The sequence below is a fragment of the Larimichthys crocea genome, chromosome I, assembly GCF_000972845.2.
Source record: "Larimichthys crocea isolate SSNF chromosome I, L_crocea_2.0, whole genome shotgun sequence".
In the NCBI taxonomy this organism is placed as follows: Eukaryota; Metazoa; Chordata; class Actinopteri; family Sciaenidae; genus Larimichthys; species Larimichthys crocea.
Window position 1 is genome coordinate 41,650,267 of NC_040011.1, and position 20,890 is coordinate 41,671,156.

General features: G+C 39.2%; 2 protein-coding genes across 4 annotated transcripts; both read right to left on the bottom strand.

The window, feature by feature from the left end:
- Positions 1-1,051: 1,051 nt before the first annotated feature.
- Positions 1,052-8,118, bottom strand: hprt1 (hypoxanthine phosphoribosyltransferase 1). Its single transcript, XM_027285931.1, has 9 exons — positions 7,870-8,118; positions 5,627-5,733; positions 5,161-5,344; positions 3,835-3,900; positions 2,782-2,799; positions 2,601-2,683; positions 2,380-2,426; positions 2,169-2,245; positions 1,052-2,031 (listed from the first exon to the last, which is right to left on the bottom strand). Exons 1-9 carry the CDS (start codon positions 7,894-7,896, stop codon positions 1,984-1,986), a joined length of 657 nt encoding a protein of 218 aa, XP_027141732.1. The 5' UTR covers positions 7,897-8,118; the 3' UTR covers positions 1,052-1,983.
- Positions 8,119-12,400: 4,282 nt separating this feature from the next.
- phf6 (PHD finger protein 6) lies at positions 12,401-20,869 on the bottom strand. Of its 3 annotated transcripts, none has more exons than XM_019258501.2 (11): positions 20,699-20,869; positions 17,274-17,440; positions 16,770-16,871; positions 15,203-15,336; positions 15,057-15,103; positions 14,821-14,981; positions 14,584-14,727; positions 14,365-14,445; positions 14,140-14,273; positions 13,355-13,484; positions 12,401-13,265 (listed from the first exon to the last, which is right to left on the bottom strand). In XM_019258501.2, exons 2-10 carry the CDS (start codon positions 17,403-17,405, stop codon positions 13,355-13,357), a joined length of 1,065 nt encoding a protein of 354 aa, XP_019114046.2. In that variant the 5' UTR covers positions 17,406-17,440; positions 20,699-20,869; the 3' UTR covers positions 12,401-13,265. The 3 variants fall into 3 exon arrangements, with proteins under 3 accessions (XP_019114046.2, XP_027142216.1, XP_019114045.2); XM_027286415.1 differs by having other exon boundaries at positions 12,401-13,285; positions 14,365-14,469; positions 20,699-20,867; XM_019258500.2 differs by having other exon boundaries at positions 14,365-14,469; positions 20,699-20,866.
- Positions 20,870-20,890: the final 21 nt, after the last annotated feature.

The window sequence follows — 20,890 nt, forward strand, 5'->3', positions numbered from 1 at the left end:
ATATACTCAATGATGATGGTTTAATAATTTTATATTGGTGTTTTTTTGGGGCCCCTGTTAGTCGTGGGCCCTTGTAATTGTCCTAACTTTCCCCCCCTATACGGCGCCCCTGTATATATATAGTATCTTAGCATTTGTCTTAACCTGTTATAATTAATTTTTATGTATTATATGTATATTATTTGCAACCTGCTTCATAAATAAAGTTTGAGTTGAGTTGAATATAAATGATTAAAGTGACAAAAAAAGTCATTACATTGACATATATAAGTTTTTTTGTGTGTGTGTGACTTGCAGACCGTCCAGGTTTATCAGTGCAACATAATTAAAAAAAGACATGCAGGGAACAATTTCAAATAACTGAACACATTAAAAGCACAGTGTGAGATAAATATGCTCCATACTCAACTTCTGGTTCAGGAAGAAACTCTCAGTTGTGTCTCAATTCTCTTAAGCGGTACAAATAATCACTGAAATGTTTTTTTTTTAAATGAATATGATCATTTTAAAACATATCAAACCGATTGCTGGAATGTAATTTTAAATAATAAGTTTTGCATTTCTTGAAATATCTTGTTTCAATATCAGTCTCATTGTATGCATACATACCATGACGAGTTAAAAAATCTGACATGAGATAAGTGAGCGGAGGTGAAATGAATGGTTGAAAAACTCAAATAATTGTGGCTCAAAAAAATATTGGAAATATATTACTAGACGATCTTTGACACCAAATGAGCTCTGGTTCAGCAACAAATAATAATCTTCTTCTTTGGAATAAACCTTTAGCTGATCACGTCCTTCATTTGGCCGTAATCACTGACCTACTGTACAGATGAACAGCGTGAAGCTCAGATGATGAACGTCAGGATAACATGATCACAGAAGATCAGGTTACTTCATTCCTAGACAGTTGTGTTATCTGCTAGACGTGACACATATTGAATCACTTATTTGGTCATTTATCTTATTTACAGTACTTAGACTATCACGTGGCCAGAAACCAGTTCAATACTCCGTGTGCAGAAAGCTCTGTAGTCGAATCCACTGGTCAGAGGAGGAGGTGTGAACATTTAATGGCTGGTATTGCAAAACAGCGACATTGGTTTACAGTGACAGCACCATTGAATGACCACCATAGAAATGATGTCTGGATCAATGACAGGTCCATACTTCAAACATGTGATTCAACGGTTATCAGTTGAACATTTACACGTGTGAAAAAAACTATACATATTTTCCAGCATTTAAAAAAAAAAAAATCTTCCACAAAGAATTGAGCTGTGTGGATGCTTCGTACAGACAAAGAGTTTCATACATAAAAGAGGATATTTCATCTTCAGCATACGTACCCATGTGTTTAATCAATCACTGAGTCACTTCTCAACACGATGTATCCTCAGAAGATCTTATTACACGACGTGCGGTAACACAGAAATGTGTTTGGATGAACATGTAACATCCTCTTTCGATAGTTTCAGGTGAAAGTACAATAAAAAGCAACATTTCATTAAATAGGAGGTGCGTCAAATTCTTATTGTAGCACAACAATTGTGATAATGTAATTCAAGTTAGCAGCACTGCTCTGAATAAATTACTCAGTTGCTTAAAAAAATAATTAATCAGTGTTGGGTGGGGGGGGCATTATACAGAAGAATTACACTAATTTTAAGTGAAGCTGGGCTCCATGCTGCTTCACCCAGACGTGGTTTCTATCTAAGGCAATCAAATGTCTCAAAGGATGAATCTCATCTTGTCTATGTGTGTGTGTGTGTGTGTGTGTGTGTGTGTGTGTGTGTGTGTGTGCGTGCGGTGTGTGTGTGGCTAAAACAAGCAATGTCAGGATTATCAGTGTATCCTCAGAGACCCTGAGCAGCCAGAGTACTTTTTATGACACAAATATGAACTCATTAAAAATATAAAAACAAACCGCAGAGAGTAAAAAGAATAGAACCGAACATTAAAATCAGCGATGAGGCTTCTTCATGCTTTGTACTTCTCCTTCCCTGTTTCACTAATGACGCAGATATGCTGAAACAAAACAAAAAAAAAGGATCGATGAGTGTCGCAGCATGTTATTGACTTACATGTTTGTTTAGAGGGAGAGGTACAAACTCTACCCTGTGTGTGACATGAATACTTCACTCATTAGATTCTTAGATACTTACATTTAGATCTCTAAAGTACTCGTTGTAGTCTAGTGCGTACCCCACCACAAATTTGTCAGGAACCTCGAATCCTACAACTGAAAGAAGCAGGTGAATAAATCAATGTATTAAAGTATGCAAAGCCTCATTTGACAGCATACTTTGTGTACATTATACTAAGTATAAATCTCACAAATAGTCTGCTTAAAAACACAAAGTGTCTTGAACTTACAATCCGGTCGGTAGCCAACACTTCTCGGTGTTCTTTTCACCAACAAACTGAGGACAGAAACCGAGTTCATCGTCAGTCAAAATGCTTTATATCTGCGTGACACACTTGACAGTGTAACGCTGTGAAAACCACAACAACCTGTCAGGAAACATTCAGAGAAACAAGAGGCGTTTATACTTGAAAGGCAGTTTAAAAAAAAAAGGGGGGGGGGATCAAGTTACCTTGCTACTTTAACCATTTTGGGATTGTACTGTTTGAGGAGCTGCAATAGAGTCTTCATTGTCTTCCCCGTGTCAATAATATCCTTGAAACGCAGCAAAAAAAAAAAAGAGAATGTCATATTAGCAGCCTTGGAATAGAAAGTGGTGCACGTTATTATAGACAGAAAACATCAGTACATACCTCCACAATCAAGACGTTCTGTGAGGAAAGAGAAGAGAACAATTGTTTTAGTGAAAGAAAAAACATTTAATCTAAGTATGCGACTGGACTCGAGGAATGTGACAGTAGTACTACAAGTTTAATGGTCTGCTATCTCTGTCGTCATATTACACAGACACACCGGACATGAGTGAAAGGAGGGAATTTAAACTAAGAAAATAAATGTCATTATTGGCAACTGACAGAGAAATAGAAACTTGTTTCCACACAGATCTGTAATCGGGTCGTTCTCACACTTCTAACTGTGCTCCGGGTACGATACCTCATCGTAAGTCACACACCAACAACTATTTCACTGCTTTTGGTGAAACTGGATCATATTATTTGTTTAAAAAAATGTTTTCAGCTTCCCTTCTGTTGCACATCAACTCTGTGATTTTCCTGATGGACGCTGAAGTAAACTGTTGTGAACTATAGCTGCTGTTATCTAATGTTTGCTCAGTTTGTTAGCCAGGTTGCCCGCACTGTGCGGGGGAGTGTTAGTATTTGTATCACAGGCAACTGGGAAGGAGAGGTTTTCAGGCACAGGGCCCGGAGGAGCAATGCTGGAATGGTAAATGGACTCTAAGTCTTCCAACCACTCGAGACGCTTTTACACGACATCTCTCTTTCGCCTATTCACACACCGACTGCTGCTGCTCTGGCTAACTAACTAACCATTCACATCCACACACTGATGCAGCCTTAAGGAGTAATTTGAGACATGCAGACTAGACGAGACTGAACCACTGACTCTACAATGAGTACCAGAACAATACTAGTTGTTTGACTCTTTTAGCACGTTGTCGACTCACTAGTTTTTGATCACAAGTAATATAATCAGAACAAACGTATTTATTACAGTAGTAGTAGTACAATCTGAAACTGGAGCTGCTTAACTGCAAAAATACCAACGTCTATGCCATGTTGCTTTGAAGCGTCTGTTTAAATACTGTCGTAAGATAAGACATGACGGACAACAAGAGCAGTGAAATGTGTCTTCAAATACTGCTTTAGTCACAAACTTCTTCTTACTTTGCCGGTCAGCGTAGAAAGGTCGTCTCCACCGATTACTTTGATCTCACCTGTAGACTGGTCATTCTGTGAGGACAAGGAGGAGGAGACAGAATGAAGGAGGGGACATGTTGCAGACTTCACATCATATGTCGTACAGGTCTGAAAGTCTATAAAGGAACAATGGGTGGCTGTGAATGGGTTAGGATCATAAGAATCTCTGTTAAAAGGGTTTTTTGTGTCTTTCTTTGTCTAAGGACAGAGGGTGTCACTCCCTGTACAGACTGTAAATCCCTCTGAGGCAAATGTACTTTGTGACTTTTGGCTACACAATTAAAATTTGATTTGATTTGAAGAACAAGGACTTCCAAAGCACTCAAATTAAGTAATTTGTCTCTCTACAATCATCACAGTACGGGAGGGAAACAGGTATTGATTCACATTTTCTGTTGCAGATTATCTGCAGACGTAGTTACATTTTGCAACCCCCTCCACAGAGCCTGTTTTTGGTTTGTGTGGTGCAGCATGGCAGACTCTGCCAAGAGGACCTGCAGTTTGTGATTCTTGTCTTGAGGTGATTATACACTGATAAAAACACAGTTATGAATCTTCTATCACCATTTCTGCCTGTGAATAGAGGCCTCCTAAATCTGACACACTCGACCTTTAACACCTTAATCCCAACAGGCTCTGTGAAGTCACATGTTGTTTTGGTCTGTTCCTCCACCAGGTGTGCTTCAGACTTCCTCAGATTTTCATTGATTTATGTACTTTTACCATGTGTTAATAGTAAATACTGACTGATATATTGCAGATATAGCTGTTATCAGATATACTGCTCTTTCTAGTATATTATGCAGGAAAACCCACTTGTGGTAGAGTATCGGTGTCACTGCAAAGTTTTTACAATACTATGACAGGCAGCACAGAGTAAGAGAGAGGAAGCAGATGACAGAATTGTGAACTACAGGAGGTGTTATTTATATATATGTTAAAGAATATTTTACATAAACATACTTTAATAAAGTTATTTGTTTAATTATTTGAATAATTTCCGCATAATCTTATTGGTGGAAAGTCAGTCTACAATCCACACAGAACAGGTCGAATGGGAAAGAAATTGAAGGTTTCCTCGAGGATATATTCTTTCCTTCTCGTCTGTTTTTACAACTGGCTGTCTGTATAGGGTGTTGACCTGCTCTTTATGCCGTTTGTCTGTCTTGCTTCCAGCTAGCTCATGTTAGTTCTACAAAGGTAGACCTGCTCGCTTACAGTACGCAGACCAGAGTGCTGCGTCTGAGGAAATCAAGCGATATTAAACAAATATGGAAAAAACTAATATATTACACAGTAGCTCTTGAGGCGGATGAAGTCCACTGTCATTGGGATGGAGCGGTCACTGTTCCTGTTCAGGGCCTTGATGTAGTCCAGCAGGTCTGCAAAGAACTTGTAACCCCCTTTAAGCACACAGAGGGCAACAATGTGGTGCCCCCCCATTTCCTTCATGATCTCTCTGGCCAGCCTCTCTGTTCTGGGATCACGTGGGAGAGAGAGAGAGGACAGTCAGCTCAGTTTTCTGCTACAGTCAGCAGTAGTTCCTGTTGCCTTTCTGTTCTGTGTCAGCAGGCATAGCTGTCATTTCCAAAGCACTCCGAGGTAAAATAATGTCAGACAACCAGTTAACAGAGACGATGAAAACACACAAATATTATCTGCATTAATCGCTAAATCACAAATCTGACAGACGGGTCGACCCGTCATTCAGGCAACCCACCTCATAGCTGATCCTGATCATTTAAATGTGACAACCCACCTGTCCAGGATGAGTCCATGTGGGATGTACACCCTCTCCAGGTCAGAGGCGTAGTGCTTTGGTATGCAGAAAAGGTCCAGGTCATAGCCCTGCTCTTCGTCACTGATCTGAAATACAACATGACACGAAGGGGTTAAAAGAAATCTCAGAAAAGGCTATTACCTAACACGGGACACACGGGGCACTCATCTGATACAGGGTGAGAGTGAGAGAGTGAGATCAGTGGTGGTCTACTTTCCCAGTGACTTACTCCATATATTTTACTGCCTCTACAGTTAGAAGCTAAGATAAGTGAGACTTTATTGAGCTCAGGGATCACCCGGGTTAGTTTGGTATTGGAGAAACACCGTACCTTCCGTGTGTATTGTCTATGATACAGCGAGTCAAGCTGTGTGACCTACAAAGCACATCCCAGTCAGCGGTTTTCAACATTTTTATGCCACAAAACACAACCGCAGGAGGACAATGCCCGATTCTGTTGAGTTTAGCACGTGGCAGACGGTTGTCAGTGGCAGTAAACACAAACGATATATTCATAGAAAGAGGACTCTTTCCATTATGAGTCAGTGAACGCTTCCTTTTGCCACTACTGAAGGTCTCTCCTAAGTAAACACATCCAAATATCAAGATTTTGGCAACCGATATGCCGTCCTAGAAATTCCAGATTATGCTTAATTCTTTAAATGGTTGGAAGTATTTCTTATGATTTGTAAAATCAAATTACCTTCGCTTAAACAGCATGCCACATGAACCGAGACAACATAACTGCTATCATGTGACAGCTGGGAGAGTTGGTCCAAGAGCCAGAGGGGCTGTGAGTGACCACAACCAGACTCAAAGTATTTATAACAGTGCAGAATTTGGATCTTTCCGAGTCAACAAAATCTCGCAGCTTCTCTAACCACTGGATTGCACAAATTGGACATCATCGCATCACATGTGCTTGAACTTGAATAAATGATTTCCCCTTGTCCCTGCCAAGATGGAAAAACATGCCCATCTGTTTGGGCTACACCCTTTCAATCCCACTCTCTAATAATAATGATACTGAGCAGATGTCCTCATTGTAACATGATCCGACGGAGCATTTTCAACTGTTGGATTATTGTCTGTTATTTAAGGCACAAGGTTACATAGTAAAAAAAAACAAACAGAAAAAAATAACTCAATAAACTGAGGTTCATGACAGGGCCAAATTGGAAGTTTGAGCAAACAAAGTTCATGTTTGGCAGGACCGCACTCTGCAGCTAATTTCATTTAAGATGTGAGACAGGATGTTCCAGTCTTTTAGTGCCGTCTCAAGCAAAATGTGCATTCAGCAGCTTCATTAAGGCGTCAGCAGGAGTGTCAGCCAAATGTTTAGACTGTCCTGTAAATAAAAAAAAACCCCAAAAAACAGGCCACGTTAGTAATTCATTCACTCGCTCCTCTTATGGAGATCACGTAGGCTCAACTTGTTATCGACGACGACGAGGTAGGTAAGATAATCTGTGGGGTCGAATACAAAAGTTGCATTTCGTCCATTATTGATTTGGCAGAGGGGAGAGGATTAATTAATTTGATTTTCTTTCCATGCAAAAAAACAAACAAAAACAAAAACAAGCTCTTTTTCAGATAACTTTCTACAGGTTTAAACTGTGTTTTCTTTGTAAGACACTAAACCTTACTATATATATATATATATATATATTATATAATATATATATATGATAGAGAGAGAGAGAGAGAGAGAGAGAGAGAGAGAGAGAGTTCTGATAAAAAAATATTTATTTATGAGCTTTTAAGTTGTTTTAAAGTAACATTTGGACACATCTAAACCTGTATCTTGTGCACACTTGTGCTCCTTTGTTTACAGCTCAGTGTGTTTGTGGCTCACTGTAATTGTGTACAATCATGTAAACACACACACACACACACACACACACACACACACACACACACACACAGTTTTAGTGCATTCATAAAAAAATAAAAAAAAGCCTCCTGCTTTACGTCACGTACGCACGGCGTGGAGAGCGCGTGTCTCCACAGACGCAGGCCACGTTACATTGCAAATAAATAAATACTGTTATCTGTTAAATTAAAAGGTCTAACAAGGTTAATATACAGGTCGTGCAGATAGCAGACAGTGCAGAGTGTGTCCACGGGCTTTATAAAGCGCAGTGTGGACACTGTGTTACTCCAGTGGACCTGCGGCCACCTTCTATCTTTTATTTAATTTCGGTTGTTAGGGAGAAACTAACCACAACACACGGGCTGGATGTCGCCATGTCCGCGTCCCTGCCGCTCCGCTGCAGTCTACCGTGCTCTTCAGATATGAGAGTGCAGAAAAATGCGTCCTCAGCCCGGACTCTTCAGCCTTGTGACAGCGCGCACACACACATGGAGGTAAAGCTGCTAGCTCCGCGGTTGCTACAAGAAGCTTCTGTCTCTTTCCGGGCTGCAGCTCACTGTCCTGCAGCTCCCAGTGATGATGTGCCCGTGAACGAGCCGGTTCAAAGAGCCGGATCTTTTTTTTTTTTTAAGTGAATGATGATGGGCCAAACACAAAGGCAGAATGCTGATTTTTTTTTTGCAAAAGCCTAGCTTTTGTATTGAGCAGGAGCGACAAACAACTTTTTTTATATATATTTATATATGAAAACACAAATACACAACTCCAAACCCCTCTCCCAACCCACCCACCAACAAACTGAGAGAAAGAGAGAAAATTAATTAATTTAATAATAATAATAAATGAACAAAGATAATGAAAAACAATTGAGAGGCAAGGTAGAAAAACATTAAACACTGACGGCAAAGAGCTTGCAAATCTACAACCCGTCCATCATAGAAGCCGGCAATGCATCCATATATGCAAAATAAGGCTGCCACATCTCTGTAAAAGTATTATAGTCTTTCCTGAGTGTATATATGTATTTTTTTCAAGTGGGACACAGCTATTAATTTCTTAAAAAACATCTTTCTGTAGAAAGTTGGGAGTCAGACTTCCGAATCCCACAAACAACCTTCACAGACATATGGGACGGTGCATCCAACAGTCTCAACAGCTGTCCTTCTTTTTTTTTAACCCTGTAAGACCTGACCATCAAAAAATAGCCATAAAAATTCAGATTTATGGAACTAAGATGTTATTAAAAAATGTTTTTTTTTCTACATCATGTTGTTTATGAGATATTTTTGTATCACATTTGATACAGTGGCGCTTTGGCAACATTTGGTCACGTTAATTTAGAACCAAAAAAAAAAAAAAAAAAAAAACACGTAACGCTTTCACATAACACTTTTTACGGCCTTTTTATTTCACTTTGTGGTCAACTTGAGCTGCCTGAAGTGGCATGATAGTCTACCGAGGGGCAGAATACATGTATCAGATGACATACAAAAGGTTTTTAAGGCAAGTATTGAACATGTCGATGAGACAGAAATCTCAGAAACTCATGTAGGTGTTTCTGCTTTGTGTTCTTAATAGATGGTTACTTTTTACATATGTTTGTTTGTATACTGGAGTATTATAACAAAAATAATTTCCACCTGGGAAGTATTTCTGATTCTGATTCTGATATAATGCCATAATTACAAAAAAGTTCAGATAAATGCTAAGATACCCTAAACTTGGTTAAAAGCCAGGGAGAAAAGAGCTGGCTCTTCTTCTTGGCGAGCTGAGTCAAATGATCCGACTCCCTAAAAAGAACCGAACTTCCCATCACTAGTAGCTCTGCTGCTGTATGTGCACGATGACGCAAGAACGCGGCGGGCAAATCAAATGAGCGGGATCGGGTTAGCCCCGCCCCCCTCTATAAGAGAAAAGGTGCTCGAGCTCTGTATCGTGCTTCTAACGGCTGTGCTAAGTTAACGATAACGGTGATAAACGTCAACAAATACAGACGTTAACACGGTTTAAGTCTTTATATCTCGGTGCAGATGTGTATATAGATGCATTATTTAGTAGTCACCCACAGGTTTTTAAAGAGAAGTCTCTGTTCATCATGATAATGACCTTGGACTGTTGGACAAACCGTTACCTTTTTAGGGCAAGATAAACGTTAGGCGCGAGAGCAGGTTCATTCTATAATTTGCATATTTGTACTTCTTAAAGAGACACGCTTCACTGATTACAATATTTGTTGAGCTGTTTTTAACAAATTTTTGGGTGCTGGATCCAAAAATGATCTCAGTTTTTCTCTATCACGTCAAGTTTTTGAACTATAGGATCCCTGTTTTCTTAAAAAATATGAAAAATACTGTACTTAACATATATTGTTTGTTGAATCCTCGTGAATTTTAAAATCTGTATCATTGCTGTTACTGCGTTCTTCAAACATCACTCAGATCTTCTAGAGGAGGTAGTCAGCTGAATGAGGCATTGTTCTTATAGCTGACGGTCAATTAGGATATCCTATTTTACTTTTATTTTTCTTGTTATATTCTGAGGGTTTTTTTTTACTAAACAAAAGTAGCAGTCCATTGATCTTTTTGCTCTCGCCAAACCACGAGGATACCAAATGCCAACTTTTCACGTGTTCCTTTGGTCCACATCTGTAAACTCTTCTGACACACTGCTTTGTGAGGGGCCCATGGCTTTGTCTTGATCACAGAGTTTTACTTTAAAATATGCAAAATATGCTTGTTTGACAAATGCACTGATGTTTGCTTTCCTCTGACTTGGAATGGTGAAACTAGCACAAATACAGCAAAAGGAGTCAGGGTTGTTTAGACATTTACGACGAGAAGTAGCAGGAGCAGACATGATCTGGAACAAAGGAAATATATACCTATGGAAATAAAACGCTAAGATGGAATAGTTACAAGCTTTGAAAACTACAAAAACATAAAACCATAAAACCAAATAGAACTTATAACGGTATGCCCATGGTTACAAGATTAAGAGAAAAGCACAAATCCTCTTCATTCCTACTATGCTGGCTTTCTGTTTGCAGATATTGATAGTACTGACCTATTGGGAGCTGCACACACCTCTCACTGCACTGTCTCTATTGTGACTGCACAAACAAGTTGCCACGTAACTGAAGATGAGTCCAATCATAATCAGCTGGCAAGTCTTACTACAGCTGATATAGTTAAAGGTCCAGTGTGTAAGATTTGGAGCCTGTCATGTCTGGAACTATTATGTTATCAGTAATCCTCCTGTCTTGTCTTTCAGGTCTCCGCCTTCCCCGGTGTGATTACCTGCCTCCCTCATGTTTCACCTGTGCCTGATTGTTTCCCCTCTACTTTCCCTCTATTTAGTCTCTTTGCTCCCTTTGTTTGTCGCGTTCGTCTTGTCATGTACAGCGTCCCAGTGTCTCTTTGTCTTGTATTCTATTCTCTGATTACCTGATCTTCGACCTCAAGCCTCTTTTTTTGCCTTTTGGATTTGTACTGTTGCACATATTTGTGTTTTCTAGTTTGACTAGTAAAACCTTTTTGAACCACCACCTTTGTCTGCATTGTGAATCCTTCTGATAGGGCCTTTATTTTCAGAATAAGGCAGACATGGAATATAATACTCATAACTATGTTTTCATGCATGTATAAAAACTAACAACCTATTTGTTTTTGTTACTTAAAATGTGTCCTTTTATATCTGCAGTAGCCCAGGACAGACAAAACTAAATTGTGACCCTGGACAGAGTCTTTTAAGTGTTGTTTCTCCTTTACATTAGGAAAGTGAGGGTGATGTGAGGAGATTGCAATGCACTGAATTCACCACCACTAGATGCAACTAAATTCTACACACTGGACCTTTTAAAATTTCTGATTTGAGTAGTTAGGTGACAGGGAGTTACTGTTTTCTGACCACAAATTCACTCATAGACCTCGCATCTTTAGTTTTGTTTTGTATCTTTGGAAAGTCACCCGGAGATTTAAGTTCAATAAACATCGTCATAATACTTGGATGAGCTGTCTCCACGCGTATTTATTAAAACATGTCGGTAACTCTGCACCTAATGAAGCTCACTTCATCTCTGTTTTATACATTTTACGATAACCTGCATTACACTCTCCCAAAACGACTGTACTTTTAAACACTTTCCAAACCAAACGGCAGCTTTAGTGTCTTGCAAATGAAGGCAGTGACAATGATTTTCCAATCATAGATAAGACGCTTTTCCACAATGCAAGGCAGACAGGAAACAGAGGAAGTACGCACAGCTGCAAAACATTAAAAACAAATTCCAGTTTTTAGAATCTTTGAAAATACATTAAATAGATTTACTACTAATCATAAATAGAAATATTTTAAAAATTGGCTTTCGGCACTCTGAAGTTACAGTTTGACTGATGTCCCTCTGCACAAGTATTGCATCATTTTCCATGAGTACAAAACATTTATTAAAGTTGTTTAGTATGTCATTGGGACACAGCATAATTTATTAAAAGCTGTACAAATTAGTGTTTTAATTACTTATTATATAATAACTTTGGTCGATCTGTAGGTGCAACAAAGAAGGTATTTATTATACCCCCAAAATTTACTTGTTCAGCTGGTTTATGTTAAAGTTGCATACATTTAAATAAAGTACTTTTATAATAACTAATGTGTGTTTCAGATGGGACACGTTGGGTCTTCTTGAGGATGAAGAGCAGTTGCTGTAATGTTGCATAGCTGCATGGTCTGACCTCGTAACACTGCGACCGGTGTGACATTCCTCACTCTTCGAACTTCACCAGAAATCTTTTAACATCCAGCGATCGGCCATGAATGCCGCTTTGTGTTTCGACACACTTTAAAAAAAAAATAAATAAATGAAAAAGACTCAATTCAACTCGTTAAATGTGTAAAATAAAATCTTTTTTTTTCTATTTCCAATCATTCATGGATACATTTGTTGGAGATACAAGTAACAGTACATCAAACAAAGTCAAGCCAACTCTTCTAAAGAGCCCTACTTTGCCCTTTAAACAGCTAAATAAAAAAATGCCACCTTTAACAGTGGAAAAATCCAAGTGCATGCTGGCAAAACTTGTAATCGTGACTGTTTTGAAATCCAGATATTCAAAATTACTCATGATGATAATACAGTAGCAAAATATTACATATCAAGAAAGAAAGGCTAACATCAAAAGAGTATTCTTAAGACATGATTACAGAAACAAAGTAATCAAACTGCACAACTTGATAGAGAGACTAGTAACAAACAGACCCCTCTTAAAAGTGAGTCCTTTAGAAGCTAAGGAAGAGCAAGAATGTATCGACTTCAGCAAGTGTGGGTCATGTAATCTGTAGAGGACATGGGCAGTGAGTGACAATCAAGACATCAGTCCTTCATCTCTTATGCACGGCGATAATATATGTGTTTGAAACTGAGCCCATAGCTTTTTCATTGATCCTGCAGCAGTCCAGCGCTCTGCAGAGTACCACCAGTCTGTGGAAAAGCTCATCAAGCCAACTGAGAGCCGGGTCCCGTGAAGAAGAAGAAGAACAAGAAGAAGAACAAGAAGAAGGCGACGCCGCCGCCACCTGGCGCACACTGGGACATCATGTCCATTTAACTTGAAGAAACCATGTAGAGGACTCGCGGGAGCTTGTAGACCACGGCTTTGTGAGTAGGCTAAGATTTAGTATCAAAAAATATCGCTCCCTCGTCTTTGAAGTCTTCTGTTTTTCGCCCCACGTAACATCCATCAGGCCGTCCTGTGAGAACAGCATAATGTCTGACTTTTAAATGAAATGTGGACACTTTGTGAGTTGATGTCTTCAACAACTCATACTAATAAACGTACCTAGTTGCCATTCAGTTGCGTTGACTGTCTTCCTCCGTGGTCGATTGCTGCCCTCTCTCTACTGCGATTCTCTCGTTCCTCGTCTTCCTCATCCCTCTCCTCATTTCCACTGTGGTTCTTACAGTATAGTCTGAAAACAAACACACACGAGGTCAGGAGTCTGGTGTAAAACCAGTGATCACTTTAAAAGACTGATGTTCAGTCAGAGTTTAAATACTTAAAAGAGTTAAGGGCACCAATCCACTGATCAACAGTCATTGGAGGTAGTGCCCAAAATACAATAAAAGCTAAAAAAGAGGAAGACTAACTAACTATAATACTTTAAAAAATGGTTTTGAAGCTGTTTGTATGTTTGTCAAGCCTCAGTGACACACTCATTGTTTGGTCACGCAACTGTGAATGCAAACAGAACCTTGTTTACAGGGAAACTCCCTTATTGTCACTGTAATGTTTAGTTATGAAGAGGAAAACGGTGGGATTGTGTTTAGCAGCTGTGCTGAAATATACTTTATATACTATAACTAATAAACACCGGGATATGAGATAATGAAAGAGAAGTAAAGAACTGAAAATCAGTTAATTAGGTTTGTGATGCCGGGTCTAGGATGACGATGTCTGTGGTTTTCTTTAAGTTTTTCTCATGTATAGCTTAAAATCTTGGCTTTACAAGAACTGCATTCAAGGGACATCAAAATCCAAATGGCCTTGGTCATGTCAAATGTAGTGAAGCGACGTCGTCCAAACCTGGTCGTGAAAGTGTGTTTATGTGTAAACAAGGAGCTCACTTGTAGATTCCACGCGCCATGTTTTCGATGTACTTGGCTTTGTCCTGCAGGCCGCAGTGATAGTGGTAGGTCTTCACACATGCCTTGATTTCACACCCGATGGTAGCACCCAGCTGAGTGCAGAGCGTGCATTTCTGAGGGGGGAAAAAAAAACAACAATAAAGTTTGAGTCAAAAATAAACAGTTTTTAAACTCCTAAACTAAAAGTTAGACGAATCTTCCCACCATTCTTTTCCCCCTCTTGATTTCCTGGATAACCGTCTTCACGTCAAAGTTTCCAAATTCAGCCCTCGATGTCGTGGTCAGCTGCACTGTCCCCGAAGAAAAAAGCTGGAGGAGATCATAGATCACAGACAGATGTGCAAGTGTCGTACTGTAGATGCATATTTGCAGCTTAAAAAGTGTGTATAAACACACACACACACACACACACAACAATCTTACCATGCACTTGTAGTGTGCAGCCACTTTTTTGGAGTTATCGGTATGAAGCACGCCCCTCGTTTCATTCTCTTCGTCACCAGCGTGACAAAAGCCGCAGCGCTGCCCGCCATCTCCTGGACTGGCCCGAAGAGGTGACCTGTCCCGCTGGAACACACGTAACCACACTGATAAACAAGAGGCCACACACACACAGCGAACAGACTGTTCGAGTAAATTTCACAGGTTGTGTTGCCTTACATGAGAGGAGCTCTCCTCGTCTGCAGCCTGTGAGGAGGTGGAGCGGGAGTCTTCTGACTGGCCTCGAGATCCGACCTTAGTTCTCCCCTTCTCGAACCTTCCTCTGCCTCTACTTTGTGGAGGCGATGAGTCTGAGTCATTGGCCACACCTCCCTCTTCATCTGTTGGTATTAAAAATGAATCATTACAACACATTTCACAGTGATACAGACGATCATCACCTGCGTAGTATTTACCTTGAATGCCATCCTGAGAAGCATCCCGGTGTTTGCGACAGTAAACTCTACGTTCCAGAGCAAAAGAAACAATGTTCATTTAATTAAACATGAATTAAAAAAAGGTTTTTATTCATTGCAGATGAATGCACAGAAGAGTGACATACAGGTAAATCCCCTGTGAGGGGTTCTCTTTAATCTGGGCTTTGTCCTTCACGGCACAATAGTAGTGATACGTCCTCCGGCACGTCTTCACGTCGCAGCCGATCGTAGCACCCGGTCGGTGACATGAAGAACACATCTGATGGAGGGAGGAAGAAAAACAGACAGACAGTAAAAAAACGAGTTCATTCAAAATAGCAATGCGATTTTTCAGCGAGTAATGAAATGTGATTTTTATGACATGAGTCAGAGTAATAATTCCTCTCCAAAGATCACGCGGCCCTGAGAGACACATCAGTCTGAAAGGCCGTATCCAAATATCATGAAACGATCATCCCCGTGAGGGGAAATTAGATTGATGCAGGAGAGAAACAAATTAAATTCAGCGAGGAGGACGGCACACGAGATTATAGAGAGGAAAGCCAAATATTAAAAGGGCTATAAAATAAATGGAAACATTTAAATCAACGCAACCATAAATATTTCTTATGATTGAAAAAAAAACATGTATATGTGGGTCGAACTGAATGAAATAAATATGAACTTAAAGAAACTTAATGTGTATAAATTAGGCAGATATTTTATAAACTAGTTCACTGGGTCTTAAACTGTGGTACACGGGTTAAAAAATTGAATATAAGATCAAAATACTGCAACAGTTTGAATGAGAATAAACTGAGATCACTGGAATATAATTTAAACATCAGCCTGCTGACGGTCATGTTCTTGCACTCACCGCACACACACATCCATGATTTGTAAAATATCAAGTAGAGGTAATATGAATTGTTCAAAAACTCCAAGCAATCATGGCTCAAAACATGAAATCAGAAATCGTAAAGAAAAGTGAAGGTCGGGTTCTTGAGCCGCTCACATTTTAGGATTCAACAATAAATAATAAATGATCTTCTTATGGAGGAATAAAACAGTGTCCTGCATCCTGCGGAAACTCTTCACGGCCTACACTGCTGAATTTAAATGCACGTCATGATTATGGTACATGGAGGACCTAATATTAAAAGTTTGAGTACACTGAACTAGTCTAATCAAATAATTCATCACATTTAGATCTTAATTATGTTCTATTTGTGTTTCTATGTATGGTTGTTTAAATTCCAAGTTTACATTCTTATTTAATTATTATTATTATTATTATTATTATTATTATTGCCACTGGCCCCAAAAATCCAGAATCTGTTAGCCTCCAGTTTAAACAAACACTATACCTGTAAAGAGAGATTTTACAGAATAATATAAAAGTTTCATGACATGAGCTTGTAACAAAACCACCATGAAAAAGTAACTTATAAATATAAATGTGTGAAACTACAACAAAATACATGTCGTGCACATGAAATTATAAAAACTGCGAACACCAGACTCCTGAGATTCACACACAGACTGACGACATTTAGTGTCTGACACACACATCTCATCTCAAACATCTCCTTCAGTCGTTTGCGGGACAGAAGAATGAGCCACAAGCTTGTTCAGTCCCGACACGACAACATCTCGTATCGTATAACACTCGCTCTCTCTCTCTCGCCCTGAGAAAGGAAAGTAGGTACTTACCAGTTTATTTCCCCTCTTGATCTCCTTCTTCACATCCTCGATGGAAAATCCTCCAATGTTTTCACTGTCTGAGTGAGATGTGACCAGGGCAGAGGAGAAAAGCTGCACAGGACATTTATACAAAGAGGAAAAAAAAAGTATGAATTGGTTTGTCCAATCTTTTGTATTTTGCTCGAATGCTGCTGTTTGTACCATTTTTTCCATGGACATTGTTCAATTATCAGAGCTGATTTCACAGTAATAAATCATAAAATCCTCCAATTTATTTGTATTTTATTCCTAGAAGAGTACGTCAGAGGCTGTGGAGCAGTGTTTCCTGAAACAAACTGGAGCTTTATGTCTATTTTTAAATAGTTTTTCCTATTTTTTCCTTTATAAAGTGTAGAATTTGTGTACATTTCAACTAAAAAAACATAAAGACACAAAGGTTTGTGAGTCAGCATGACTCTGTCTTGAAGGATCACCGGCTAAACAGTGGTTGAGAACAATGTGCTCCCCCCTCACCATGCACTTATGGTGGGCTGCCACCTTCTGGCTGTCGGACACTAGCAGCTGCCCGCACTCCTTGTCCCGGTTGGTTCTGCAGAAGGCACATTTAGGCAGCCGCGCTGCAGCTCCTTTCCTCTGTCCCGACATGACCGAAGGGTTTCTTTTTGTGTTCGCCGAAGTTTCTAATGAGAAAACACAAAGACAAGACACGACAAGATAACTTAGAGGCTGACGGATTATTTTAAATCAAAGTAACACACACGCTTCTATACGTTACACATCTCGCCTCGCACACCGGATTCAAACTGGATGTTGTAGACTTTTAAATACATACAGTATGTAGGTGACGCCCAGCATCCTTGGCCAAAGAAATAAGGTAATATGACAACAGTTTGGCCATTAATGTGTTCATAGCTTGGGTTAAATGTGAGGCTTGCCAAACATCTCTTACAGATTCAGTCATAAAAGGAGTAAACTACGTCCTGAAAATCAAGTTTCTTTCACCAACTAAATGTTGGAGTATTGTGAAATAAGAAATAAATGCTTCTGGAAAGGAGCCACTCGAATCTCTTTCCCAGAAACAGCTGGAGGCAAAAAAACTTTTGACTCAACTACAACTGCAAGTAACTCCAGAATATAGAAACAAAAAGTCACAAAGGAAGAAGCCATGTGTCCTTAAAAACAGCAGCCGTGAGGTCTGCACGATTAGTTGCAGGACTTCAGCTCGACAGAGCTCTTCTCGGTTGACTGGCCTGTAGTACGAACACTTAAAAATCCACAGAATACTTGCGTATGTTAAGTCTGAGGAGGGTAATCAATTATGTTTGAGCCTCATGATCAGACGACATCGGCTGGCAATTAACAACGGTCATCTCTGATATAAATCAGAGAAGAGGAATCAGCAGCGTGACTCCCAAAACCTGGATCAGATCTGATGCAACCCAGTTCACCTTAGACATAGGGGAGCTACTTTTAATTACAGACAAACCCCCGCATGACTAGTTTCTGTGCAAATGATGCAACATGTTTACAATTTTGGATTCACAGTCTGCTCCAGCATTCAACCACGACTTGCAACTGCAAACACCCCCCCCCCAAAAAAAATATAATATTAAGTGGAAATGTGACTTTTATTTTAGAGTTTTATCCCGATGAGCAGTGAAGACACACACGTGATTCAAATATACAAATTATTACATCATTAAACATCTTTAAATGTGTATTGATCAACGATTTGTTTACAAATCATACAGGATGTTTTCTAATTTTGGACACACGGCCTGCTCCAATATTCAGCCACAAGTTGTACACCACTACTTGCAAACATCTAAAAAAACAAGTGAAAACCTGCTATTTTAAACCTTTAGCCTGATGAGCAGTGAACATGCACACATTATCAGGTGCTGGGATGATTCAAATTTGCATATTATTGTTGCATTTTCAATAATTTAAACATTTTAAAGTGTTTATTTACACATTATGCTTAAAAAATCATGAAAGATTGGTCGATGCAACATGTTTTCTAATTTTGGATATACCAATATCAACAATATTCAAACTACAACTTGTACGCCACAACTTACAAACATTTATTAACATATTATTAAGTGTAAATTTGCAGTTTTTAGACTTTTATTTTAGACTTTTGGTGTAAATTTGCAGTTTTTAGACTTTTATTTTAGACTTTTGACCCTGATGTGCAGTTGACATTGCATCATATATCAGGTGCTGGGATGATTCAAATATGCATATTATTGTAGCATTTTTAAATAATTAAACACTTTTAAATGTGTATTTATCAATACAGTATATGTACAGTATATATAACATATTATTAAGTGTAAATCTGCAGTTTTTAGACTTTTATTTTACACTTTTGACCCTGATATGATGATGTGCAGTGAACATGCACGCATAATCAGGTGCTGGGATGATATGCATATGCAAATATGCATATTATTGTAGCATTTTTAAATAATTAAACACTGTTAAATGTGTGTTTATCAATATTTTTTGCTTGAAAATCATGAAAGATTGGTCGATGCAACATGTTTTCTAATTCTGGATACAAGGCCTGCCTCCAATATTCAAACCACAACTTGCAAACATCTATTAACATATTATTAAGTGTAAACTTGCAGTTTTTAGACTTTTATTTTAGACTTTTGACCCTGATATGTTGATGTGCAGTGAACATGCACGCATTATCAGGTGCTGGGATGATTCAAATTTGCATATTATTGTAGCATTTTCAATAATTTAAACATTTTAAGTGTTCATTTACACATTATGCTTCGAAAATCATGAAAGATTGGTCGATGCAACATGTTTTCTAATTTTGGATACAAGGCCTGCCTCCAATATTCAAACTGCAACTTGTACGCCACTACTTGCAAACATTTATTAACATATTATTAAGTGTAAATTTGCAGGTTTTAGACTTTTATTTTAGACTTTTGACCCTGATATGTTGATGTGCAGTGGACTTGCACACAATATCAGGTGCTGGGATGATTCAAACATGCATTTTTTTTAATTATTAAACACTTTTAAAATGTGTATTTATCAATATTTTCATGCAAGATTTGCTTTGCAAACCAAAAAACATCCATAGCTACATTAAAATGTGTGCAGTCATAGTCTGTGTGATTGCAGAGATGCATTGGATTACACATGATATATTCAGTGTTTTAATAGTCCAGGTGTTTTGTAAAATAATAATAAAGAAAAACACAATAGCAGTGTGCTGCGACGCCTTTCATAAAGCCATTACAGCCGTGATAGCAGGGCCAGGATTTCACTGCAGCAGCAGCGGCGGTGGCCACAGCGTGCAAACACACACTCACACGATCCAGCCCGTGTAAATAAAACCAAATGTCCTTTTATTTCCAAACCCCTGCTCCTCACTAACATCTCAACCCTGCTTTTGCAGCACGGTGAGGTTTGTTGTCTGTGGTCGGTTTGCACCAAGAGGAAGCTTTTTAAAAAAAAAAGAAAAAGAAAGAAAAGTGCTTCAAATTTCTGCTCCAAAGTTTTGAATTAAAGGGGGTGTGTGTCTCTTTCTCCAAAACTGGCGATAACTGAAAACATTTGAGCATCTCAACGCCCTGAAATCTCTCTTCTTCTTCTTCTCCCCCCACCTCCTAAAAAAAAATAAAGGCCTTAAACATAATGTAGGAAAATAATAATAATAAAAACAAGGTCGATGGAGGAAAATATGAAACTGTTTTCGGATTATTTCCCTTTAAATGTGGGGAATTATCATGACAGGCGCGGAGTCTTCGCAAACCGTTTCGAAGCGGAGAGCGCCATACGTGATGAATCCCCCCCCCCGAGAAAAGAGAGCGAAGCTCGGCTTCAGGTCGGCAGCAGTCCGGCCTGATAGGCCAGGAAAGCACCGCGGCTAACATCCAGCCAGGCGAAGATAGCTCACATCTTACCTGCTGGTGTATAACCTTATCGCTCCGGGACGGTTTCTAGAGGTGGAAAAGTCTTCCGAGCCCGCCTGGCTGTGTGTGTTTTCTTTCCGTCCTTCTCAACTGATCGTGGGGCTTTTCTCACACACACACACTTAGCATCAAGTTAGCCGCCGTGGCTAAGGTAGCGCCGCTTCCGGTCGGGGGCTTTTTTTC